General features: G+C 46.9%; 1 protein-coding gene across 1 annotated transcript in view; it reads left to right on the top strand.

Moving 5' to 3' along the window:
* The window catches only part of WIPF3 (WAS/WASL interacting protein family member 3), an 89,836-nt gene extending 64,097 nt beyond the window's left edge, over positions 1–25,739 (top strand). Inside the window, exons 5-9 of the mRNA XM_032643901.1 lie at positions 592–1,335; positions 4,721–4,870; positions 5,715–5,816; positions 21,262–21,338; positions 23,507–25,739. Coding sequence (XP_032499792.1) covers positions 592–1,335; positions 4,721–4,870; positions 5,715–5,816; positions 21,262–21,338; positions 23,507–23,530 — 1,097 coding nt within the window. The 3' untranslated portion in view covers positions 23,531–25,739. The remainder of the gene's footprint in view (positions 1–591; positions 1,336–4,720; positions 4,871–5,714; positions 5,817–21,261; positions 21,339–23,506) is intronic.
* The last annotated feature ends 1,749 nt before the right edge of the window (positions 25,740–27,488 follow it).

The following is a 27,488-nucleotide window of genomic DNA, read 5'->3' as shown; positions in this document are numbered from 1 at the left end:
TTCAAGGTCATTGGACCTGGATCCCCAAGGCAGGGTATCTTCCCACTGACTTCCAAATCACCTCGTCCATTCAGGGAACCTTGAACCTTCTGCTCTCGATGCAGAAACAAAGTCCTTGTTCACAAAACGCTGGGGGTAGGGAAAACCTCCCTCATCAGGAGCTTTTGGGTGGTACACCCGCAGACGTGGGCTGACTGGCCTAGTGGGTAACAGGGGGTGAGTGTGCCGGTGGCCTTGAGATGAGGAAGGGTGAAGGTGGTCGGGCAGTCCTGCGTCCTGGGCTGGGAGCATGGAGCCCTGGGCAGATGAGAGTGGAGGCAGAATGGAACAGCAGACAACCTGGTGGCTTGAGCTGGGCTTCTCTGGCAGGAGGGGGACAGCGCGTTTATTCTGGCAAGGACCTGGGGCTGGTCCAGCTGGCCCTCTTGTGTGATAGCTGCTGCATCTGAGGCCTCCACTGGACCCTCGGGAAGAGAGCATCCACCAGGCGGTTCACTGACGTGCTGGACAGCGTCCGTCACTGCCGCCCACACCCTTGCGTTTCTCCCAATTCTACCCACTGAGCTAACTCAGAACTCCTTTCACTTTCAGGCGGCAAGACAGGGCAGGGCCCTGGCTCCCGAGCGCCTTCTCCCCGGCTTCCCACCAAAACTATCAGCGGCCCGTTCAACCCCCCTGCATCTCCCAGGCTAGGCGACGCCTCCGAGGCGCATGGCGTGGCGGGGACGGTCCCTCCTCGCCCCAGCATGCCCGCCCCACCTCCCCCGCCCTTACCCCCGGCCCTGCCCCCGCCCTTACCCCCGGCCCTGCCCCCGTCCTCCCCCGCCAAAGCCCCGCTGGTGTCCCCACCTGGCCCACCGACCAAGGGGAGCGCCCCGGTGCTCGCACCCCCTCCGCCCTGTGCACCGCCGCCTCCACCCCCGCTGCCCCCGGCCTTGGCTCCCAGTGACAAGGCGGTGAGGCCTCAGCTAGCCCGCTTGCACCTACCGCCCGTCCCGCCCCCGCTGCCTCTCCTCCCACCTTGCGGGTACCCTGGGCTCAGTGCGGACGCTGCCAGCCCTGCCCAAGATGTGCCGGAGCCTCCAGCCCCTCCGCTCCCGCCGCCCCCACCGCCCCCGCTCCCCACTTACGCCCCACGCACCCCCAGAGCCTCTCTGCCTGCGCCCCCTTTGCCGGGCGCTAACAACAGCGGTGAAGTCCCACCCCCACGGCCCCCCAAGTCCCCATGCTTCCAGGCCCAGTCCCCCGAGCCCAGCGCGCAGGCCTTGCCGGCGCCACCTGCCCTTCCGGGGTCTCAGACGTTCCCGCAGAAGAAGAGGCCCGGCCGAAGCCCCGGTAAGCACCCCTGTTCTTGTCCGGGGGGGCCGTACCACAGGATCATCTGGCTGTTGGGAGGTGCTTGGTTGGGACACAGCCAGAGGCCTGCTACTGTGGGCCACTTGGGAGCACCTCGGGATGTCTTACTCTTGGGATTTTGTTTTAGAACACACCTGTTCAGTGCCCCTGTGGAGCACAATGAAAACGTGTTGTGTGGGACTTTATGCTGGAGGTATTCAGGTTAGAGACAGGAAACCAAGGGTGAGGGAGGTCGCAAGACTTGTCCGAGATCGTGCAGACAACACACCGGGGCTTCTGGCCTTCATCACCTCGCCATTACTAGCTGTGTGACCCAGGGCAATCGCTTCGCCTCTCTGTGCTTCCTTCTCACCTGTGACATGGGGATAGCAATAGTTCCCCCTCACGCGGTTGTTGGAACAGTGAGATCCAGAGAAGGGTTATTTATTTTTACTATCACCATTCAGACTTCAAATCTACTCCCAGGGGTCGAGGTGTCTGTGGGTGCAGTTGTTTCCAGAACCCGTTCTCCTGTTTAATTTTTGCCTAAGTTATTATAGTCTGGCACCTGGCCAGAATCTTCACTGGTCCTCAGCAGATTAGCTTAGCATTTTGCCATATTTTTGGCAGGTTCTCCAGCTGACTCAGGAAAATGGAGGGTCCATGTTTTCAGCCAAACATTAAAAATAATCCCTTCACGTATTCAGCAGAGATCGTTCTGGATTGAATATACAGGCCCCATGACTGTGATTTCCATGACGTGATGAGGCTTCGATCACCTCTGGTGTCCTTCTAAATGGAAAGCACGCTACACATCCACACACACACCCGTGTACACACACACACACTCATAAACATACGCACACACTCATGAACACCCACATCCACACACACAGCCCAACACACATCCACAGTTATACATACACACACATTCTCTTTGGTTTTTCAGAAAATCTTTTGATACAGAAAGTTTCTTAAATGTATGCCCTTGAATTAAAAATAATACAAGCTCATTGTAGAGAAAATAGAAAAAAATTGAAGTCACGCATAATAACGTCACTCAGAAATAAAAACTGTCATATTTGGATATGTTTCCTTTCTCTTTTTGCTGAATATATCTACATATTTACAGGGTTACTATTAATACTATTTTGTATATACTATTTTCTATTCTGTTTTTATTTAGTATTAAAAGCAATTTTGAATACACAACTATATATAAAATAGATAATCAACAAGGATCTACTGTAGAGCACAGGGAACTCTACTCAATATTCTGTAATAACCTATATGGGAAATCTGAAAAAGAAGGGATATACGTAAATGTATAACTGAATCACTTTGCTGTACACCTGAAACTAACACAACATTGTAAATCAACTATACTCTAATATAAAATAAAAATTAAATTAAAAAAAGCAAGTTTGATATAATTAGATATTTGTCAAATTGTTAAATGTATCTATAAGCATATTAATATGATCATTGATATATACCATATTTCCAGCATTAGATATTTAAGTTGATTCCATTTTTTGTTATTATGAACAATATTGCAGGAAATACATTTATAGCAGTGGTAGTCTACGTTTTGGATTCTTTTTTTTAAAGACAGGTTCCTGCAAGGGAATTCCTGATACAAAAAGCAAGAATATTTTTAAGGCTTTTGGTCACAAGAGATAAGGTTTTAATCATTCTCTTTTCAGCTGACTGATCACCATCAGGTCCAGCATTAGTACTGATGAGCCCCTTCTGACGTTTGTGATTCTTAAATGTTCAAGATGTGGTGAAAAAAAACAATGCTTTAGATTCAGAGAGATCTGAATTCAAATCCTGCCTTCCCACCCACTCCTGTGTAACCTTAGGCCAGTCTTTTTTAATGCCCTTAAACCTTGCTTTTTTCTAATTTGACAAATGGACATAATAACAATAAAACACCTTTCACATAGGACTGTTATGAATACTAAGTGAGGAAGTGTGCCTGAAGTGCTTTGCAAGGAGCCGGGGCTCAGCAGCGTGATTTCCTTTCCTTCCCTCTAACCAAGTGCAGGGGCAGCTTTTCACCCAGAAGAGGGGTCAGCAGCCCCTTAGCCTCTTTAGTCTGCTTGTGGGAGCAAGTGAATCCTAGTGGATTCTGGTACAGAGGAAGGGAAGACCAGCAAGGGAAAGGAAGGGGACTGGGAAAGGAGAAAGGCAGAGAGGGGAGCTGAGCGGGGGCGGTGCTCTGATGGCCTTTGGGGAGGAGAAGAGCTGCGGCGGCCGGGTGCCTTTGCAGGCTCCAGAGCTGCACCGCCGAGGCCAGGAGTGGATGCTCGTCTGGCCCCTTTCACTGCGTCTTTGGACGTGCAACTTGGTTTTCCGTGAACAACATGAGGGTAATTTCTGCTTCAGGCCAACTGCAAGGAAGAGTAAGAGGTCGCAATTGTGAACATCTTGGCACAGACGCTAAAGGAGCAGTTGTCATCACTTCGAGAGCGAAGTGAAGAGTCAAGTACCTGGGTTGATGTGCCAAGGCCGTGGGTTATTCATTGCCAAATGGGTCATACAAAAAAGTCTTGGCAAAGGAGAGTGAGCCTCCCACAGAGGTCATCAGGGAAGAACTGATGAAGTAGATGAGATCTGAGTTGGGCCCTGGTGGGCAGGTAGGGTTTAGATTGACTGGGAGGAGAAACGAGGGTCTGCAGTGCAGGGGAACAGTGTGAGCGGACCCAGGGGCAGGAGCAAGCCCCCGACAGCTTGCTCATCTAGCCCCGCTCTGAGCCTCACCTGCACACAGTCCTTCCCTTGCACAGGACGCTGCAGTGGGTCCACTTCTTTGGGCTGTACCATCTGATGATGAGGGTTGATATTATCACAGCAGCTAATATTTATTGAATGCTCACTACGTGCCACTTGAATTTTTTTCTTTTTTTATTGGAGTATAGTTGCTTTATAATAATGTGTTAGTTTATACTGTACAGTAAAGTGAATCAGCTATACGTGTACATATATCCCCTCTTTTTTGGATTTCCTTCCCATTTAGTTCACCACAGAGCATCGAGTAGAGTTCCCTGTGCTATACAGTAGGTTCTCGTTAGTCATCTATTTTTACATGCGACTTGAGTTAAATCAACTCGCTTAACCCTCTCAACAAATCCAGGAGATATGTATATTATTATTCCCATTTTATAGATGAGGAAACTGAGGCACAAAGAGGTTGTGTTATTATCCCAGCAGGAGAACTGGGGTTCAGCCCCAAGCAGCTTGCCTCCAGAGGCTGCCTTTTTATCACCGTACCATATTATATCCAAAGATCTCAATACCTCACCTCTCACAGAAGGTTATAGCATCCACCATGCCCTATCTGAAGGCCTGTATCTGAATACACTGTCCTCTTCTCTGTCAGCGACCGGTGGGGGAAAGCTGAACCCGCCCCCAGCACCCCCCGCGAGGTCACCCACCACGGAGCTTTCAAGCAGGAGCCAGCAGGCCCCAGCCTGGACCCTGACCCAGCAGCCTGGAGGTCAGCTGCGGAACGGAAGCCTGCACATCATTGGTGAGCAGGGCTGTCAGTGAGGAAATGGTTTCCCCTGGCTCAGGGACGGGGGGGCGGTCTCCCGGCCCACAGTGCCGTCATTTCAGGGTGTGTGCTTCACAAGAACAGGGGGCTCACTCTAGCACAGAACAACCTACAGGTTGTGTTAAATGAGGTTTCTTTGAGGCTTTCTGGGAGGTTCCAGAACCCACTCTCCAACCTTCTTGAGATGGGAAAGTCATCTGGGGTCAGGTGTGACCAAAAGTCTTTGGATCCCTTTGTGGGCTGAGCTACTGTCACACACATAGCCTGGATCACACAGCGGGGACTCAACTCACGAAAGGGCCACAAGACCCCTGTCCTCTTGCCATCAGGAGCTCAGGGCAGAACCCATTTGCTTTAGGATGCCCAGGTCCCCAAATGCACACAGGCTGTGCTCCTTCCCACCAGCCAGGCTGAGGACTTCTGTTCTGTCCACCTCTCCCCGCCAGAGTCTTCCCCAGGGACACAAGAGGGGCTTCAGGCCACAGAGACTTTGCCGGTCCCTTGTTTCTGCCAGTTTCCCCACCTCTGACTCTGGACCCTGGATAGGCCTGTGGCACTTCTGCTCCCTTTAGAAGCTTCCTTAAGATGCTGGCTGAAGTAAGTTGAGGTGGATGATGGGGAGAGTCTATGATTTCACTTTTCCTGATTCCCCCTTGCCCCAGCTAAATAGTAAAAATTAAGAGGTGAATGGATGTCTTAGGGGGGAATAGCTCTGCCATTAAATCTTGCACTGGGCAGGCAAACCTGTAAGCTCCTGGCAATGACCAAAACTTGGGTCCTCACAGTAACCAGAATAATTTTGGCATTTCCGTGTGTGCAGATGACTTTGAGTCTAAATTCACGTTCCATTCTATGGAAGATTTTCCTCCTCCAGATGAGTATAAACCATGCCAGAAGATTTATCCCAGCAAGATGCCCAGAAGTAAGTACCACCTTGATAAGACTACTGGTTTTCCCTGACCCTCCAGAATTAGGTGCTTGGGTGCACTCACTGGCCACAGGCTGGGTAGAGTGTGACATCAGGATCTCACCCTACTATTGCAGGGATGCAGTGATGTTCGTACTTCTGGAAGTTTCAGAACATTTACTTGCCCTAATCTCCAAGGGTTCATTTAGAGGTTTTTTTACACAACACCAAGTTTAGTTATGTGGCTTCGGATTTGGATGCCTAAGTTTACCACTGGTTCCTCCCCTCCCTGGGGCTTTTGACTGGGGGAGCTAAACGCCCCAAGACAACAGCAAAATGGGATTCAGGAGCTTTGCATTAATAGTTGGGGAAGAACCCCAGAACCCCCAATTCAAAACTCTGGCAGACTCTGAAATAGAGAATGCCTTAGGTCAATGGTTCCTACCTTGGCAATGCATTAGAATGACCTAGACAGCTTTTAAAAATCTGAAGGCCCGGCTGCACCTAGCGCAGGTAAGTCAGAATATCCAGGGTAGGACACAGATGTCAGTATTTTTGAAGATTGCCACGTGATTCCAATGTCCATCTAAGGCTGAAAACCTCAGTCCAGTGAGAGCCTTCCTCCTCCCGATCTCATCGTGCGGCCAGGCCCCAAGAGAGGCCTTCACTTGGCTTACCTGCCCAGCCCTAAGAATCGAGGAAGGCTGGCCGGCCTGCCCTTCGTGGCCCAGCGGGCAAGGCGGCAGTACTTCAGGAGCACAGGAAGCAAAGAAAAGCAGAGTAGGTGTTGACCACACAGTGATGCTGCCTGTTAACGTAATTCTTGTCCAGTGCTGATTCAATCCAAGTGGGCAGGAGCTGGTAAGAGGGAGGCAGAGCCAGCAACCTGGGGTGAGGGTCCAATGTGTTTTCCACCCCACAACCCGAGTAAGGCCCCCAGCCCCAGACATCTGCACACCAGCATGGAAAATCATCAGTGTCCAAGCTTAGCCCCAGACCGGGAACCTGGCTCTTTGACTGTCTCCTTTCAAAGGGCCTTGGTGAAGTCCCTTCCCCAGGCTTCAGCTTCCTGCAGGGCAGACCAAGGAGCACCAGCCTGCTCTCTGCTCAGGTGAGAGGTCCTCTCGGGACCAGCCTGGGCAGAGCTTTCTCTGCGTGCCGGTGGATTGCACATTTAGAGAGAAGTGACTTGTATGTTTTTGTTTTGTTTTGTTTTGTTGCGGTACGCGGGCCTCTCACCGTTGTGGCCTCTCCCGTTGCGGAGCACAGGCTCCGGACGCGCAGGCTCAGCGGCCATGGCTCACGGGTCCAGCCGCTCCGCGGCATGTGGGATCCTCCCAGACCGGGGCACGAACCCGTGTCCCCTGCATCGGCAGGCGGACTCTCAGCCACTGCGCCACCAGGGAAGCCCACTTGTATGTTTTTTAATAACACGTAAATACAGTTGACCCCTGAACAATGCAGGGCTTCATATGCATTGTTGGCCCTCCACATCCTTGGATGCGGAGGATTCAACCAACTACAGACTGTCGTACTGTAGTTTTACTACTGAAAAACATCCTCATATAAGTGGACCCATGCAGTTCAAACCCATGTTGTTTCAGGGTCAACGGTACTCCTCTGAATTGAGAGAGACAGAGGAAGAGAGGAGCAGAATAAAGATTGATGAAGGGAAATCACCCCACCTGGGGTTTAAATAGACCGTGGAGACGTGATGGTGGAGGACACGGGTGCTGGGTCAGGCGCCCATTCTTGCTCAGTTCGAGCTCAGCAGATGGGCGTGAACTGCCCACTGTACACTTGGCACCATGCTGGCCCCAGAGACTACGAGGTGCGAGCAACAAGGTCCCTACCATCAAGCCGCCAGCGTGCACACTCCCGAGATAGAAGTGTGAGACATTAACTAGATCACAACGGAGTGTCTTAATCACTGATTGTTTAAAGGGCAGAGGGCACCACAGTGGGCATGAGGGTGGAGGTGGAGACTGGGGACTTCAAGGCGTAGAGAGAGGTCACGTTTCCACTGGGTGGAAAGGCATTCCAGGCTGAGCACGGCACACCCCCAGGAGAGAGGCACGACAGCGTCTGGGCCGTTTAAGAATGACAAGCAAGTCCTACATGGTGTGTGAGGGCGCACGGTGCCTGGAGAGGGCCGCACCGGCTGCCAGAGATGTTAGGCTTCACGGGGCAGAGGGTCAATAAATAACACTTCTTTTCCCGTCCTATGAAGTGTTCACAGGTCAGACGGATGAAGATCTTAGTGTTTTTATTGGAAGAGCTTAGGTAACAGCAAACTCTAAGACTGGGGGAGGCTTGCTGACTCCCCCAGGCCAGGGGATTTACAGGTGAGGGGACTGAGGCTGGCCTCCCCCTGCAGCCACAGAGCAGCCTCACAGAGCTTTCCACATGGCCAGGAGGGCAGGACAGAATAGTCCTTAATACACAGGCAGCCAGATTTCAAAGAGGGAACCTAGAAGGGGCCAGGCTGCACGTGGCTAGTTCCCTCTGTTCAACTCACAAGAAAAAGAGGGCAGAGAGAGCCTAGGCGTGTTACCTACCCTACAGGAGGTGCCCACACACGAAGAGGACAAGGAGATGTGTTCCCTCCTAATGTGAAGGATGTTTTATCCCTTCTAAGGGACATAAGCAGAACCTAGAGGCAAAGAACTGTCAGCGAAATACTAACCACCGCCAATACAGTAAGTGCTCCTGTCGTAGACCTGCTCAGATGTGCCTGGCATGGTTCTAGGTGCTTTGCGGACCTTATCATAAGCCCTTAATGTAGAAAGTTTTCACGTAGGGGAAAGGAGGTCCAGACAGGCCAAGTGACTTGCCTAAGTCCTCACAGCAAGTTAGAGGCAGAGCCAGGAATTTCAGACCCAGGGGTGTCTGAGCCATGCAGCCATGGTGAACTCTGAGAAGGGATGTGGTTAGGTCTAGGTTGAGTCTGATAACTGGTGGTTTGATCAGAGGAGGTAGAGACCAAGGTCAGGAAACCTGTGGCTTTGAGAAGGGTCCATGCGAGGGAGGATGGACGGGGGTGAGGGTTGCCAGGGCTTGGGGATGCAGGCCATGAGAGGAACAAGAGAAGTAGAGGAGGAGCTAATGGCCTCTGAGTACCAACCTGGGCCTGGATGGATGGTGTAGCACCAAGAAGAAGGAGCTGGAGAGGCGCGGGTTTCAGGAGGAGACGAAGTGATGGATCAGGGCGAGTGGAGGTGCCTGGAGGGCTGCAAGGGGGAGATGACCCGGGGCAGGTGGCACAGGGAGTACACAGGTCTGAGGCTGAGGGGTAAGGTCAGGAATGGGAACTAGCTCTGCGGGTCAGTAGTTTGGAGGCCTACCCTAAACCAGGGCTCAGCAAACATTTTCTTTAAAGGGCCAGAGAGGACATACTGAGGTTCTGCCTGCCATCTGGCCTCTGTCACAACTACTCAGCTCTTCTGTTTTGACATGAGAGCAGCCACAGACAACACGTAAAGAAATGGGCATGGCTGTCTTCCAGTAAAACTTTATTTGTGAAAGCAGCTGCTGGCTGAATTTGGTCTGCTGGCTGTATTTTGCTGATCTCTGCCCTCAACCACTTCAGAAAAACAGAGTCTTAAAAATCTCTTTGTTATACAGCCTTTCTCAGTAATGTGCTGTGGAGTCCTTCAATCTTCAGACTCAGTAAAATCTAACTTACCTGCATTTGGAGCCCATGGTGCCTAGCCTCATCTCTGAGAACAGAAGAAAAGCTTCACCCCATACAGCTCACCAGGAGGGCAGAGGTGGCAGTCTGGGCTGTGTTCCTCTCCTTTCAGAGAAATGTTCAAATCAGTGCCCACACCAAAATAAATAATCTCCTGAGGATCAAGAAGGAGCAGTTAAAAAAAAAAAAACGCAATGTGCTAATGAAATGACATCCTACAGACCAGAAAGGGCATTTGCCATTTCAAAAAGAAGATATAGTTTTAGATTGATGTGGCATTGGTGGACATAAAATACTTCAGTAGCCTCCTAGCACAGTTAAATGAGCATGTTCCTGCCGTTCCTGCGAGCTGTGGGGGAGAAGCTTGTTAATTATGTGGGTGTAGGTCATGCCTATCTGATGACATTTCTTCTTACAGTTTTTCTCTTGCATTCTGCCATTGACCTGTAACCCAAGATTAGAGTCCTTCATGGTGTGGGAGACTGCGTTGGTTCCGTCAGATGAGGGTGTCTCTGTGCTCTTTTGTAGCAGTTCTGGAGCTCTGTCTCCGCCCGCTTGCCTGCTTTCTCTCTGTCCTTCCGAGACACACACACACACACACACACACACACACACACACACACACACACACACACGGCACACAAATACCCTAAGGCTTAGCTCTTCCGGCGCCATCCTCCCTGTCTCCACTCTGCAAGTATGAGCCATGTTCTTTCTTTGGTAGATGATTTTGTCCAATTTTTAAGTGTTTTTAAAATGCATGGGTTCCTCAATAAGTTAAACAGAATGACCGTATGACCTAGCAATTCCACTCCTGGGTGTATACCCCAAAGAATTGAAAACAGGTGTTCAAACAAGAGTTCACAGACAAATATTCACAGCAGCACTATTCACAGTAGCCAAAAGGTGACAACCCAAATGCCCATCAACTAGTAAATGGATAAACAAAATGTGGTGTAGTCGTGCAATGGAATATTATCAGACAGTAAGAAGGGATGAAGCAGTGGTATGTGCTACAACATGGATGAACCTTGAAAACATTATGCTAAGTGAAAGAAGCCAGACATAAAGCCCACATAAGATTCCATTGATATGAAATATCTAAAATAGGCAAATTTAAAGACACAGAAAGTGAATTTAGCAGTTGCCAAGGGCAGGGGCGTATGGAGAATGGGGAGTGACTGCTAATGAGTACCGGTTTCTTCTTGGGCTGATGAAAATGTTCTGCAACTAGATAGTGGTGATGGTTACACAACAATGGGAATGTGCCATTAATGGTAAATTTTATATTATATGTACTTTACCACAATGAAAAGAAAGTGAAAAAACCCTATCCCTAAGAATCTTTGGGACCCTCAGCTCTGGAGAGATTTAGATAAATGATCCCCCTGACTTACCTTTGAGAGATTCACACGTTGGTGAAGGAAGGGAGGAGAGAAAGACACCCAAACATGACATTTCAGTCTGGTGTTCCCAGCAAAACCATCCTCGTCACGATCAGTTCAATGGGAAAGTGGCTGATTAAAAATTTGACCGTTTTCATCCCAACTCCTTTTTTCTTTACTTTTAATTGTGATTAAAAAGAACATAACATGGGGACTTCCCTGGTGGCACAGTGGTTAAGAATCCGCCTGCCAATGCAGGGGACACAGGTTTGAGCCCTGGCCTGGGAAGATCCCACATGCTGCAGAGCAACTAAGCCCGTGCACCACAACTACTGAGCCTGTGCTCTAGAGCCCGTGAGCCACAACTACTGAAGCCCCGTGCACCCTAGGGCCTGCGAGCCACAACTACTGAGCCCATGTGCCACAACTATTGAAGCCCTTGCACCTAGAGCCAGTGCTCTGCAACAAGAGAAGCCACCGCAATGAGAAGCCCGTGCACGGCAATGAGGAATAGCCCCCGCTCACCACAACTAGAGAAAGCCCGCACGCAGCAACAAAGACCCAACCCACCCAAAAAAAAAAAAAAAAATATATATATATATATATATATATATATACATAACATGAAACTGACCATCCTAACCATTTTTATGTGTACAGTCCAGTAGTGTGAAACGCATTTACATTGTTGTGCAGCCGATTTCCAGAACTCTTTTCATCTCACAAAATTGAAACTCTGTACCCATTAAACAACTCCCCATTCTCCCCTCCCCCAACCCCCTGGTAACCACTGTTCTAGTTTCTAGCTCTGTGGTTCTATGAGTTTGACTACTCTTGGTATATAACTAGAATTGTGCTATACTTGACTTTTTAAAAATTTTTTTAAAAAATTTATATTTATTTATTTTTGGCTGTGTTGGGTCTTCGTTGCTGCACGCGGGCTTTCTCTAGTTGCGGCGAGCAGGGACTACTCTTTGTTGAGGTACGCAGACTTCTCATTGCGGTGGCTTCTCATTTCGGAGCACGGGCTCTAGGCACGTGGGCTTCAGCAGTTGTGGCACATGGGTTCAGTAGTTGTGGCTCTCAGGCTCTAGAGCACAGGCTCAGTAGTTGTGGCGCATGGGCTTAGTTGCTCCGCGGCATGTGGGATCTTCCCAGACCAGGGCTTGAACCCATGTCCCCCACATTGGCAGGTGGATTCTTAACCACTGTGCCACCAGGGAAGCCCTACTTGACTTTTTGAGACTGGCTTATTTCACTTAGCATAATGTCCTCAAGGTTCATCCATGTTGTAGCGTATGTCACAATTTCCTTCCTTTTTAAGGCTGAATAATATTCCATTGTATGTATTTACCACATTTTGTTTATCTATTCATCCATCAATAGACACTTGGGTTGCTTCCATCTTTTGGCTGTTGTGAACAATGCTGCTATGTACATGAGTGTACCAATAAGTGTTTGAGACCCTGCTTTCAATTCTTTTGTGTATACACCCAGAAGTGGAATTGCTGGATGATATGGTAATTCTATTTTTAATTTTTTGAGGAACCACCATACTGTTTTCCATTTTACATTCCTACCAACAGTACACAAGTGTTCCAGTTTCTCCACATCCTCTCCAATGCTTGTTATTTTCTGGTCTTGGTGCTTTGTTTTGTCTGTAGCCATCTTGATGGGTGTGAAGTGGTATCTCATTGTGGCCCAACTCCTTTTCTAAAATAGAGTTACTTTACACTTATAGCAAAACTGGCTACCATTACTTCCATTAGCAGAGAAACTTCTCCACCAGGCAGTGCAGTAACTTTGACAGTACAGGGTGGTTCACATCATAAAATCAAAGGATTAGATGTCCCCAGACTGAAAGAATCAGAAGACAAAGCCGGTGCCAGAGTCTTTCGCCTTTGTGGCGGGAGGGCAGTTGAGCAGTAAGGACCTCTGTCCTGGCTGACTTATCTTAGCCACGTCTGATTATTACTGGGGACCACAACCCTCCATAAGCTATCTTCCAGCATCCCACTCTCTTACCACCTCCTGTCTTTCCAGGTTACTCCTTTATTCCTCTGAACCTGCAAAGATACTGTAATATCTATAAATAATATCTCCCTTGGGAATTCCCTGGTGGTCCAGTGGTTAGGACTCTGTACTTTCACTGCCAAGGGTGCAGGTTCAATACCTGGTCGGAGAACTAAGATCCCGCAAACCACATTGCACGGCCAAAAAATTTTTTTTTAAATCTTACCATATATATATATATATATATATATATATATATATATATATATATATATATATATATATGTCTCCCTTGACCTCCCCTGGGCCATTTCTCTGCTCTTCTTACAGGCAACACCATCTCCTCTCCCCGTCCTCTCAGGCCTTCTCCCTTCACACCATAGAAGGAGCCCTTGGCAAGGCTACCAGTGGACCCGAACGTGGCCAAGTCCAGGGGTCAGAGGCGTCAGCTGCAATCCATCACACCCTCCTCCTGAAGCGCTTCTTCGCTTAGATTTTCTGGCTGCCCCCTTTCTCCCCTCTCCTCCCACTGCAAGCCCACTGCTCCTCCATTTTTTGTCATACCAAAAACCTTAGAATCGTATTTGGCTTCTTTTTTTCTCTTCTGCTCCCACATCCAATTTCCCAGTAAATTCTGGGACCTCCCCCTTGGAAATGCATCCCCAATCTGATCACGTGTCCTCTGTCACTCACCCCTGGCTGAAGCCACTGTCGTTTCTCACCTGGATGCTGCAAGCACCTGCTAACTGGTGTCCCTGCTCCACACGGCAGCCTGAAGTGATTCCTCTAAAGCCCAGTCACGCTGCCCCTGCTTACAATCCTCCAGTGAATTCCCATCTCCCTCCAAGTTAATCAGAAATTCCTGTCATGGCTTCTAAGACCCACAAGAACTGCCCATTGCCGCCACTCTCCCCATCGTCACTTCCCTCCAACAGCATGGACCACCTGCAGTGTGCTCCAAGCACACCCCCCATCTCTGGGCTCTTTGCACTTGCCCTTCCTTCTATGGGCCACTTTCCTCAGGTATCCGTGAGACTTACCCCCTGCCTCCTTTAGGTCTTTTATTAAAATAGAGTTACTTTATACCTATAGCACAACTAGCTACCATTATTCCCATTAGCAGAGAAACTTCTCCACCAAGCACTGCAGTAACTTTAACAGCTCTTGGTGGTTCATGCCGTAAAATCAGAGGATTAGATGTCCCAAGACTGAGAGAATCAGAAGACAACGCCAGTGCCAGGGTGTGTCTTTCCGCCCTTGTGGAGGGCAGTTAGGCAGTAAGGACCTCTGCCCTGGTGTGCTTACCTTAGCCACGCCTGATTATTACCGGTGACTACACCCCTGCTTATGGCCTTCCCTGATGACCACTACAGATAAAGTAACAGCACTTCCTGTCCTATCACTTTTGCTCTCTTTATGCTGCCTTATCGTTTCCTTCAAGGCATCTATCACCTCCTGACATGTTATATATTTACCTGTCTTCCCCAGTACAGTATAAGGACAGCATCCATTTTTATTCACTGGTCTACCGTCAGCTCCTGGCCTGAGGCCAGGCACACAGACACTCAGTAACCACTTGTTGAATTAATAATTAACAATATCCACACATATCTACAGAAGAAATTTGAAAACAGCACAAATATCCAACAATAAATAAATTAAATAAATTAGTGCAGAGCCACAGGATGGAATGTTCTGCATCTGTTATAATAGCGCTGTTGAATATTTAGTGACATGGGAAAATGCCAATGCTACCTTGAGAAAACAAAACAAAAAAACCTGGTATACTAAAATTACATTAAATACAACCTAAATTTAATTTTAAAAAGAAAATATTTCATGAATTTATATGGAGAGGGAAAAGTGGACCAAATAAAGGAAAGAGAGAAGAGGCTAGAAATATATCCAGTACAGTGGTAAGAGTGGTTAGCCCTCAGTGGTGGAATGCTGGGTGATTTTTATTTTCCTTATGCTTCACTATTTTGTCCAAGTGTTCTATAATAAATATATATTACTTTTAATAAGCGTTAAAACTAATTTTAAAATTCCAAATTATTGACAGAGAGACTATGATTAGCCCACCCCTGGTCTGAGTGCCCCGAGGTGTGTAGGGTGACAATGTAACTTCTCTACGAGGGGGACGTGGGTCCCTCAGGCCAACGTCAACTATGGCAGTGACAGCAAGGAAGGAGAGGAAAGGCCAGATAAGCAATTTCTGAGGCGTAGCCCTGGCAGATACTAGAATTATCATTTCCAGTGAAACCCGTCATTTCCTTTAGTTAGAGACTGTGAGAGGCTTCCAGCATTAGAACAGGGAAGGCCCTATGAGGTTTTCCAGCCCAGCTCCTTCAGGTCGGGCTGAAATAACCGAGGCAGAAGTAGGGTGATCTGCCTCTGGTCACAGCTGGTGGCAAAGCCGGGGCTTGAGGTGAGGTTCTTTGTTTCATGTCACCTAAGAGAACCCCAGGCTTGTTCTTTTTTTTTTATTATTTTTTTTAAATTTTTTTTTCAGATCCATGAACTTTATTTATTTATTTTTTTACATCTTTATTGGAGTATAATTGCTTTACAATGCTGTGTTAGTTTCTGCTTTATAACAAAGTGAATCAGTTATACATATATATATGTTCCCATATCTCTTCCCTCTTGTGTCTCCCTCCCTCCCACCCTCCGTATCCCACCCCTCTAGGTGGTCACAAAGCACCAAGCTGATCTCCCTGTGCTATGCAGCTGCTTCCCACTAGCTATCTATTTTATGTTTGGTAGTGTATATATGTCCATGCCACTCTCTTGCTTTGTCACAGCTTACCCTTCCCCCTCCCCATATCCTCAAGTCCATTCTCTAGTAGGTCTGTGTCTTTATTCCTGTCTTACCCCTAGGTTCTTTGCGACATTTTTTTTTCTTAAATTCCATATATATGTGTCAGCATACAGTATTTGTCTTTCTCTTTCTGACTTACTTCACTCTGTATGACAGACTCTAGGTCCATCCACCTCATTACAAATAGCTCAATTTCATTTCTTTTTATGGCTGAGTAATATTCCATTGTATATATGTGCCACATCTTCTTATCCATTCATCTAATGATGGACACTTAGGTTGTTTCCATCTCCAGGCTATTTTAAATAGAGCTGCAGTGAACATTTTGGTACATGACTTTTTGAATTATGGTTTTCTCAGGGTGTATGCCCAGTAGTGGGATTGCTGGGTCATATGGAAGTTCTATTTGTAGTTTTTTAAGGAACCTCCATACTGTTCTCCATAGTGGCTGTACCAATTCACATTCCCACCAGCAGTGCAAGAGTGTTCCCTTTTCTCCACACCCTCTCCAGCATTTATTGTTTCTAGATTTTTTGATGATGGCCATTCTGACTGGTGTGAGATGATATCTCATTGTAGTTTTGATTTGCATTTCTCTAATGATTAATGATGTTGAGCATTCTTTCATGTGTTTGTTGGCAGTCTGTATATCTTCTTTGGAGAAATGTCTATTTAGCTCTTCTGCCCATTTTTGGATTGGGTTGTTTGTTTTTTTGATATTGAGCTGCATGAGCTGCTTGTAAATCTTGGAGATTAATCCTTTGTCAGTTGCTTCACTTGCAAATATTTTCTCCCATTCTGAGGGTTGTCTTTTGGTCTTGTTTATGGTTTCCTTTGCTGTGCAAAAGCTTTGAAGTTTCATTAGGTCCCATTTGTTTATTTTTGTTTTTATTTCCATTTTTCTAGGAGGTGGGTCAAAAAGGATCTTGCTGTGATTTATGTCATAGAGTGTTCTGCCTATGTTTTCCTCTAAGAGTTTGATAAGTTTCTGGCCTTACATTTAGGTCTTTAATCCATTTTGAGCTGATTTTTGTGTATGGTGTTAGGGAGTGATCTAATCTCATACTTTTACATGTACCTGTCCAGTTTTCCCAGCACCACTTATTGAAGAGGCTGTCCTTTCTCCACTGTACATTCCTGCCTCCTTTATCAAAGATAAGGTGACCAGGGCTTCCCTGGTGGCGCAGTGGTTGAGGGTCCGCCTGCCGATGCAGGGGACACAGGTTCGTGCCCCGGTCTGGGAGCATCCCACATGCCGCGGAGCGGCTGGGCCCGTGAGCCATGGCTGCTGAGCCTGTGCGTCCGGAGCCTGTGCTCCGCAACGGGAGAGGCCACAGCAGTGAGAGGCCCGCGTACCGCAAAAAAAAAAAAAAAAAGATAAGGTGACCATATGTGCATGGGTTTATCTCTGGGCTTTCTATCCTGTCCCATTGATCTATCTTTCTGTTTTTGTGCCAGTACCATACTGTCTTGATTGCTGTAGCTTTGTAGCATAGTCTGAAGTCAGGGAGCCTGATTCCTCCAGCTCTGTTTTTTGTTCTCAAGATTGCTTTGGCTATTCGGGGTCTTTTGTGTTTCCATACAAATTGTGAAATTATTTGTTCTAGTTCTGTGAAAAATGCCAGTGGTAGTTTGATAGGGATTGCATTGAATCTGTAGATTGCTTTGGGTAGTAGAGTCATTTTCACAATGTTGATTCTTCCAATCCAAGAACATGGTGTATCTCTCCATCTATTTGTATCATCTTTAATTTCTTTCATCAGTGTCTTATAATTTTCTGCATAGAGGTCTTTTGTCTCCTTAGGTAGGTTTATTCCTAGATATTTTATTCTTTTTGTTGCAATGGTAGATGAGAGTGTTTTCTTGATTTCACTTTCAGATTTTTTATCATTAGTGTATAGGAATACCAGAGATTTCTGTGCGTTAATTTTGTATCCTGCTACTTTACCAAATTCATTGATTAGCTCTACTAGTTTTCTGGTAGCATCTTTAGGATTCTCTATGTATAGTATCACGTTGGCTGCCCAAAATACTGGAACGGCATAGAACCAATCCAAGGGTGTGTTCCACGCCTTCTTGAGCAAGGAGTCTCCATGCAGAGGCCTAGGAAGACCCCACTACATGCCCTAGGCTCACTTGAGAGGAAAGGATGAACTTGACATTAGAAAGGGAGCTACCAACAGAACTCAGTGGCTCTGTATTGAAAAGGGAAAATGATGATTCCATGTTCCTTTTTAAAGTTCAAATCAACATCTTTCTGGATAAATATATTTTTTAACAGAATCTTTTTATTATTTTTAAAAGATATAAAAACAACTACTCCCATCAATAGCAATACAAGGTTTAACATTTTAACCAGATTTTCTCAGGCCTTTTTCAGATACCCTTAGTAGCTAATTATTTTGTCTACCCGTTCTGTAAACAATCATCACACAACATACAGAACCCTGGGGAAGACTGCCGAGGGCACCCTCACTCTGGCCCAGCCCATGTGTTCATCCCCGCACTGAAATCCGCACTGAAGTCACCTAGTAACAACATTCTCCTCTGTTTTTCAACCGTTTCCTGTCTGTTGCGCTGCTTTGGGGATGGGAAGGGAAACAGAAATTACCGTTCCACTTAATGTCTGTGTCATACAGTTAGCGTTGCCAGTGAAATGTTCCCAGTCACAGAGAATTGTGCTTTTGATTCCATCTAACCATCTGCCTTTCTTGTCGTGGTCTGGCCAACATTCCTTCTCCGCACGTGAGGCCGGTGGATGCAGCATCCCATTTGTTTCAGATACACAGCTTGGTTCTCTGCACCATACCTACTACTCTCCACCTTATGCCATGTGGCCCCTACCTTAGAGAGAGACCGAGTTGGCCCAGAGATGACAGTTAGATGTGCTTCTCCTAGGAGTCCACTTTCTCCTCACCCAGCCCCTGGAATTGTACTCCAAGACTGGGAGGGGTCCTGGGAGACCCAGCTTTGAGGGCCAACCAAGTTTGTAAATCCTTTCTGGGTGTTTTCCAAGCCCTGTAGTATTCAGCCTCTTGTTGGTTGGCTACAGAACGGATTTTTTTTTTTCTTTTTTGACCTGAAAACATGTCTCTGTCTGAGAAAAGGTACAAGCCTGGCTTGGTTTACAAGTGACAAAAGATAAAGTTGGAAACCAGCGTGGCCCTCAGGCCTCTGCTCCTCCAGCCCAAGCACAGACTTTCTTCTTTAAGCCCCACAGTTTAGCGAAGTCTTTCCTATCCGGCTGCTCTGTAGCCAGCAGCTTCTGCAACACAGTGTGTTGATAACTGGGGGAAGAGGCGCCATCTGGTTACTAGGGGGCAGCAGCAGCGGTCCCTTGGGCTGCCCTGCATGCAGTAGACGCGTGTGACTGGATAGAGATGGGAAAGGGATTTCTTACTGTGCGCCGTGGTACCAAAAGTTTGAAAACCACCATTTTAGCGAATCTGAAATACTCTTCTGTGGGCAAACAGCCCATGTGAGGGACTGTTTCAAGCAGAAGGGCTCTACAGTTTAATTCTAAGAGATTCTAGTGGCATCTCATAAGGGAAAACCCCCCAAGAAGATATTTGGATTAAAAGCATCCTGGGTAACCCTGGCAACTCTCAGCCACACATTCTAGCAGCAGTGAAATTTCTTTTACAACAAGGTGCAGAGTTTTCCTTTCTGTTTTAAGAAGAAATTGGTTCTCCTTAGCTCTGTTGTTTCCAGTCGTATTTATGAAAACTAGTGGGCACTGCTTACCTATGGAGAAGCCTGTTTCATTGCCCAGTCGTTCTCCAAGTGGGGGATTTTGCCCCCCAGGGGATATTCAGCACTGTCTGGAGACCTTTTTTGTTGATACAAATGGTCTGGGGCATGTGCTAGTGGCGTCTAGCGGGTAAAGACCAGGGATGCTGTGAAACTGCTTACAGCACACGGGCAGCACCCCACAACAAAGAATTTTCCAGCCCCAAATGTCAGTAGAGCCAAGTTAAGAAACCCTGGTCTAGAGGAAGGCTTTTCTGTAGTAGACTGGAGTTTCGTAAATCTAAGAACAATAGTGTCAAGGCCATAGTGCCGCGTGGAATTCGGTCAGGGGCTGTTTATCAGTGTCTCTTTACTTTTTGCTCAGTTGTAAATCTGACTAAAAACCTAGTACTCCCTATGCCATTGGTCCAAAAATATCTTCATCCTAGAACAAGTGCACTCGGTAATTTTAAAAGTATTTGAATGAAAATTATAGTGTCCATTGGATTAATGTTTTGTAAGGTGCGGAGACCCTTCTATGTGGCAGTTCATTTAAAAAACTATATCTTACCATAACAGATTCTTAAGATGACTTATATGCCCATTGTAGAAAACTTGAAGAGTATTTTTAAGAGTTTTTAAAAAGCAGTAAATCCAAAAGGAATCAATTCAATATATTATTTACATTTTTTAAATGGATTTTTAAAAATAGTTGACATCTTGCTGTCTATACAGTTTCTAGCCTGCTTTTTTGTCCTACATTTCAAACATCACCCCACATTATTTGAGCCTTTGTGAACATTCAGATGGCTTCTTGGTGCTCCCTCATGCGATAATGAACCCTAGATTTCCTAAACACTGTTGTTGAATACAGGTTATTATCAGCTTTTCACTATCATAAATAATCTGGGATTGATATTTCTGCTTTTCATGTTGCTTTGTAAGTAGCACAGCAACGTGAATTGTTGGGAAGGCTTTGGGACATGGTTATTTAATTCCTAGCCTGTGACAGAAGCAGACAGAAAAGTCTTGTACCAAATGCAGCAGAGGAGACACAGGGACACCATTTGGATCACCTGACTCACAGGAAAAGTTCTGGAATTCCTAGGAATGTGGATTTAAAACTTGGCTAGACCAACCAAACCATGTATCTACATGTACACACGCCTATGTAAGTAAATGTCAAAAAGAAAAACAAAGCTGGAGGGATAAACAGCAGACTTTTAGCAGAGGCAACTCCGGGATAATTAATTGGGATTAGAGAGAAGGGCAGGCAGAGAGGAAGCACTTGAGGGGGTATTTTTTCCCTATTATCTTTTCTATATTCTTTGAATTCTTAATTATGAGAATATATTCATATGTAACTTGTGTAATATTTAAACCTAATATGTTTTAGAGAGTGAGTTGGATCCTCATGGAACAGGGTCTGAGCTATGTCAGCACACACTTTCACTCCTTTTTTAAGCAACCCTAGCACGACACCGGCACATCTGGGGCCAGGACACACGAGCGAGTCTGCAGCTGATGCTGTGTTCAGAGCTGAGAAGCTCGCACCTGCATTTAGATGAGAGGCCTTCATCACTTGTTCTCCTCCCAGCTCAGTGGACGTGACGCCTCTGTATCCACAGTGTGTGACGTAGAGGCAGTGGGTTAGAAACGCACAGTCTAGGGCCAGGAGCCCGTGGGTTTCAGGTTGACCGACTTACATTACCCTTGGTTCCTGTACCGTTGCCCTAAGTGCCGGTTTAGCCAGACTTTCTCCATGAAGCACATAGCCGGCCCTGGGCCAGCAGATGGTGGGATGGTTCCTGTGTCTTTCAGGCCGCACACCTGGTCCCTGGCTCCACACTGAGGCGGCCGGCCAGAGCTCCGATGACATCAAAGGCAGAAATGCTCAGGTAACACGGCCCTCAGGTCTCTGAGTGTGAAACTGGGAAACCTCAGGGAGCACAGAAATGTTGAGGGTGTGCTTTCCTCTGAACAGCCTCCCGTTTTTCCTCAGGGAAAGCCATAGGGGTACCTTTGTTTCCAGCTGGGATGAAACACAATTTCAAAACCTGAAGAGTGAAAGGGGGGGAGCTTCTCTGGAATCACCACCACACACAGAAGCAGCTTTGGCAACACAGAACCCCTTGGGAATCACTCTGCAACCATCACCCCGTTCGCTCCCATCATTCTTCCCTCGTTACCGTGGCCTGAGAAGCCTGAGAGGAGAGCTCTGTAACATGTATAAAACATAATTTGGTGTTCTCTCTCATCTATAGAATACATGGTTTCTCATAGCACCCTGGGGATTTTTCTCCCATCGACATTACCATTTACTTATTTTTTTAATTTTTACTTTTATTTTTGGCCACACTGCACAGCATGTGGGATATTAGTTCCCTGACCAGGGATTGAGCCCGTGCCCTCTGCAGCGGAAGCACGGTGTCTTAACCACTGGACTGCCAGGGAAGTCCCCAACATTATCATTTCTTTCGACCAGATGTAGCCACAAATTTTGCTGGTGGCTAGAGGAAGGCTGTGGGGAGGGGATCGGGGGAACCAGAGGGGTGCTTGTGTCATAATTATGAGTCTTTGAAGAAATGCCCTCGTGCTCACACGAGGCAACTTGGACACAGTGTTTTTCTAACCTGGGCAGAGATGACATCTCTCACCGCAGACGACAGGGTCTCATCTTTAAAGGCCCTTCGTTTCTTTGAAAACATGCATTCCGTCCACCCTGGCCTCCTCCTGTTTCACAGTGCCATGTAACAAAAGGGGTGGCCTGCTGTTAGATCAGAACCTCAAGGAAAGGGATGTGAGAAAGAAGGAACTTAGGTTACTGGAAGTGGGGATGAGCTCCCTGAAGGACGAGCACCCCTCCCCTTTCTCACCGTGGCTAATCCAAGAATTGCAATAACCATTCTCAGATGACTGTAGGTTCAAAACTGGGTGTATGATTGCAGTTCAGAGAAAGTATGTATACAGAGGAAAAAAGAAGACAGGAAAAATATACACAGAATTGTTCACAGGCATTCACTCTGCCAGCTGATGGCTGATTTTGACTTCTTAGGGGGCATTTCTGCAATTTCTGAATGTTCCATAATAAATACATTACTACTGTGATCAGAAAGATATAGTAATAGTCAAAATAATATCGCCTACATTGTATAGCTCTTTATATAGTTTAGATAACTTGCATATGTTATTTCACTTGCTCCTTTTAGCAACTCTGTGGTGTAAGCTGGAGAAATACCTTTAATGCAAACTTTTTTCATATGAGAAAACCAAGCTCCAAAAGGCTAAGGAACTCACCCAAGGTCAAGGTCACGTTCGCAGACCTCTGACTCCTCGTCCAGTGCTCCTTCCACTGTACCTCACTGCTTTGCCTGGCATGTTAGAATTGACAGGACAGGAGTCACCCTCACCTTCAGACGTGGCAAGCACGATGGGACATTATGCACGGTCTGGTCCCTGACCTCATGGCAGGCACACATCTAAATCCCTGAGCCCATAAAGTCTAGTCAAGGATGAATTGTTAAGTCTCTCTTGGGCATCCCATTGTCAAGAAGATCTTCTTTATGTCTAGCTGGACACCATCTTAATTCATTTTCATTTCAGTGAGGCAAAATCGCCCAGAGAAATCACGGGGTTCCAGACGTGGTGAACAGCACCCTGGGGGTGCTCTTCTTTTATGGGTACAGAGCCCAAGTGATCCGTGCAAGGCTGGGAGCTCTGAAATCTGAAAGCCTGGGACCCTTTCTCTGTTTTCCGTTGCCTTGTCTTGGGATTGCCACCAAGTTCTTTGCTTTTCTTCAGCTTCCCGTCAAGTGAGTCAGCTGGTGCTTGATCCCTTAAATGTTTTTGATGGGATTAGGTCCCCACCTGCCACAAGCTACACTTTTCATTCCTTTTCCACCCATGACCTCCTGGGTGAAAATAAGCACCTTACGTATGATGGGACCATCAGACCCTGGCAGCCTTGCACGCACGAGGGACAGCTTCACTGCCCGGCCCCGGAGTGTGTCATTTACGTGCTGCGAGTCCTCTGACCCCACCTGATAACACTGTCGTGTTTCCACAGTTATCGCTGAAGACACTCCGGTGAGAAGACAGATGAAGCCAACGTCCTGTGAGCCACCTGGGGGTCCATATGGCGGGGTGGACATCCCCAGGAGAATGTCAGACCTCACCCTTCTCAAGTTGTAATTCAGTTGACATACAGGCTCTGCATGGAGCATTTATTTATTGTAAATACGTGATTTGCACAGGCTTTAAATCAGTATTATAGTCGATTTTTATTTGAGTAATTTACAAAACACACACATCATTTCTCCATTGTTTAAAATGCATCTTGGCATTCATCTGTCAGCACAGATGACAGCCCTGTCCCCACCACAGAGTGTCCATTCCATGACTGTAAATACGCGTGCAGGCTGGCCCTCCCTAGATTCGGAACCATTTTTAGAAGATTCCTTAGTTTCCCAAAGTCATAGTATCTACAGCAGCTTCTTACTGGCATGATTTTCTAGTCTCATCACACAAACTGCAAAATCAAACCAGATAATGCCTTATAAATGACGCGGCTCACAGAGAGCGATGTGTCGCCACACCCAGACGATGCCACATGGCCTCCAGTGAACGAGATGCCATGTCTCGTTCCCGTCCTGCAGTACAGGGATTCTTTTGCTTCCTAATGTAAACATAACACAAGTCAAAGGCAAGAGCGGGCTTGACCTCTCCAAGGCCAACCACAGGGCCCCTTTTGTATCTGAATGATCCTGCAAGTAGCCAATGCTCTTACTGTTTACACTGCCCCTCGTGCCCAAGTCTGCATGACATTCCTCCTGTCCCTCCAAGTTCCCAGCCTCATCCTGGCAGACAAGGTGAGGTGAGCTGTATGAGATTTCAGTATTTTCCCTGCAAGTTAGAAACCTGTGTAAGTCAGCATGAGTAAATTCCTAATTCTGTCTCAGAGCTCTTTTTTTTCCTCCCCTGAGTGCAGGGTTTTCGTGAAGAACATGACACGGAAAGTATAGACTGAAATGTATTCTGAAGTATCTGCCTCAAATATCAGTGCCCCACGCCCACCCTTAGGGAACCTGGAGCCACCCATCAGGCAAATCCTAGCTGCCTTCTGAGCCCAAGAGAACCTAATTGGTCTGAGAGTCCCCCAGTCCCTGTGGTGGCACCTCTCTAGGTGGGGAGAAGTGTGTGAGTTCAGCCAGCCCTGACTATGGACCGGCTCACTCAGGACTGGCTGGGATCTGTCCTCTCACACCCTTTTTCTGGAGCTGGCAAGGGAATGGCAGTGTGTTTTCGTTTGCTGCATGACCCCATCCTTGGTGGAAAAGCTGTGACAGGAAGGAGAGAAAATAGGAGGAAACAGACTGATCCCTCGTCTGTGCTCAAAATAGCTGCAGATTAAAGGAAATCAGGGAGGCAGAAGTGGGAAGAGCAGTGAAAAATAAGTTGCCTTTGAAATAGCCCACTCATGCACTCACACCTCAAGGATGTAATGCCCGGAACACGCCATCCACGAAAGGTAGCCGTTAGGAGTGTTTTGGCAAACATGATAGTACACCCGCCTAGCTGCTGTCTGGAGTGGAGACTAAGATGGTGTCCTCCATCATTGTTATGCTTTCTCATTCCAGACAGAAGCCACTGAGCGAGGTCAAGTTCCCTTCCCTGGGGAATAAATCATGCCAAATTGTAACAGCTAAATCAATGGAAAAGAAGCTTTTGCAGGTCATCAGCTATGGGCATACCTGATTTGTTTTTTTGGTTCTGCAAGGTTTCCAGAAGGTCAGAACTTCTGTTTATTACAGTATCCGCTCCACCTCTCTCTCAGGTGTACAGAATAATTACAAGGGTTTTAATGATCATGATTAAGGAGGTGCTAGACCAAGGCTGTTCCACCTTCAGAGTAGACTGCCTGCCCTGATGAGGTGTTTCCACATCAATGTTCTGCACCGCTGGGATGGAAATTCAAAATAAAACCATTCAAGGACAGAGGGGAGGAATGAGGAGAAACCAAAAATTGCAATTAAGGAGAAATTTCAGGAACCTGGGATCACATCCCTCCTCCAGACCCATCACTGAATTCTCACCCTTTGACCTCTCCGGTGCCAGCCTCCGGCAGGACAAAGCCTTCACCCCTAGACCACAAACTCAAATGTAGCGCCCCTCCCATCCTCGCGTATTCTTGCTGGCGCTGTGGTCTGTGACTCCCCCAGTGTTTCACGTGTATTTTATATTTATTGATGTTCCCTCTGCAGATTCATTTCTTTGTACCCAATAAACTTTAATAAGTGGGAGCGCTTCTAGCCATTCACTCGTTAAAGCCTATCGATGGTCACCAGCACCAACGCTTTTGTAGCTAACTAAACAAATGGGTATTTGGGAAAACCAACCAAGGGAAAAACTTTCTCAAATGCATTCTGTAAAAAGTAGATAACACTATATTTACTCAGTTTTATTAAAATCAAATGGGCAGAGTATTGTTTACAAATTACGCTGACTTGTGTTAAAATGGAACCGCTTTCAACCTAAAGTGCACTTAGCACTGCCACCTCAACTAAGCAAACCCTCAAAAACTCTCCTATATGGACCAGTAATCATCTCCATTATAGTGTCTTCAGGTACAGGGGAGATGAGGTTTACCTGATAGGTAAGTTGGCTTAAGGGAAAACATGGATCTGAATCTCGATTTTGCATCTTACAAGTTTAGGGAAGTAACAATTTTAGCCAGTCTATGCCTCAGTTTCCTCATCTGTAAAATGGGGGCATAGATATGTATCCTAAACATATAGTGGTGAAGATGGAGTAACATAACCCCTGGGCTAGCCTTTAACCCTGGGGTCATAGGAGACCAAGGTATCAGTGCACGCATGTACGCACACGCATGCACACACACACACACACACTCTAGGGTACAAGCGGCTTGTTTATTATACATTCAGTCACATACAGAGCTCTCGCTGGCTGCATTCCAGGCATTCCATTCAGATATTCACTGAGCTGCTCAGATCACTAGCTCTGCTGTTGGGTAACAAGGAGAGAGCAGTAATTAAAGTTCATAGATGCCCCTGAAATGAATCTCATCTAGAAAGTAATTTCAAAGTTAGCTGCTACACACTTTGCAACTGAATTAGTTAAGGACCTGACTTGTTTCATCTGCTGTTTTATTAGTAGAGGCACAGATAAGCTTTTTCATGACCAAAAGGGCCCATCTGATTGGAGGAAAAAAAGCAATGGCCCAAGATAATCGACAAAGTGGAGGATGGACTTTAAAGCCATTGACTGTAGAGGTATGTGAAGTGGCCATAGTTCTAGGCACCCCTGATGGAGTTCCGGGTGGGAGAGGTGGTGCCTAGAGGGGCGAGGGGAGCAACTTAATGGGACGGGCTATGGACTCCAGAAGCATGTTCTAGGTTCTCAGACTGTGCCCCAGGAGGCTCGGCATCCTTCATGAACCTGCTCTGTTATGAACTGAATTGTGTCCTCCAAAAATTCATATTTTGAAGTCCTAACCCCATACCTCAGAAAGTAGTCTTATTTGGGAATAGAGTTGCAGATGTAAGTTAAGATGAGGTCCTACTGAAGTAGGGTGGACCCCTAATCCACCCTGTATGACTGGTGTCCTTATAAAAAGGGGAAGTTTGGACACAGACACAGGGAGGATGCTATATGAAGATGAAAAGAGAGATTAGGGTGATGCTTCTGCAAGCCAAGAAATGCTGACGATTGCCAGCAAACCACCAGAAGCTAGGTGGGACAGAATCTCCCTCACAGCCCTCAGGAGGAACCAACCCTGCCAACACCTTGATCTTGGACTTCTAGCCTCCGGGACTGTGAGATAATAAATCCCTGTTGTTTAAGCAATCCAGTTTGTGGTCCTTTGTAATGGCAGCCCTAGCAAACAGATACATGCTGTGTTACCTTGGAGCTTTGCAGGAGTTTACAGTTTGTGAAAAAAAGAGCTGAGAAAAAAGTTTAAAGAGTCAGCAGTTCCTTGTCATGTAAATGGGGCCATCATCTACTCTGACCTTGACACAGGTCACGTT

This window comes from Phocoena sinus, chromosome 9 (assembly GCF_008692025.1).
Source record: "Phocoena sinus isolate mPhoSin1 chromosome 9, mPhoSin1.pri, whole genome shotgun sequence".
In the NCBI taxonomy this organism is placed as follows: domain Eukaryota; kingdom Metazoa; phylum Chordata; class Mammalia; order Artiodactyla; family Phocoenidae; genus Phocoena; species Phocoena sinus.
The sequence above is the reverse complement of the archived record's forward strand: the minus strand, read 5'-3'. Positions and strand labels throughout refer to the sequence as shown.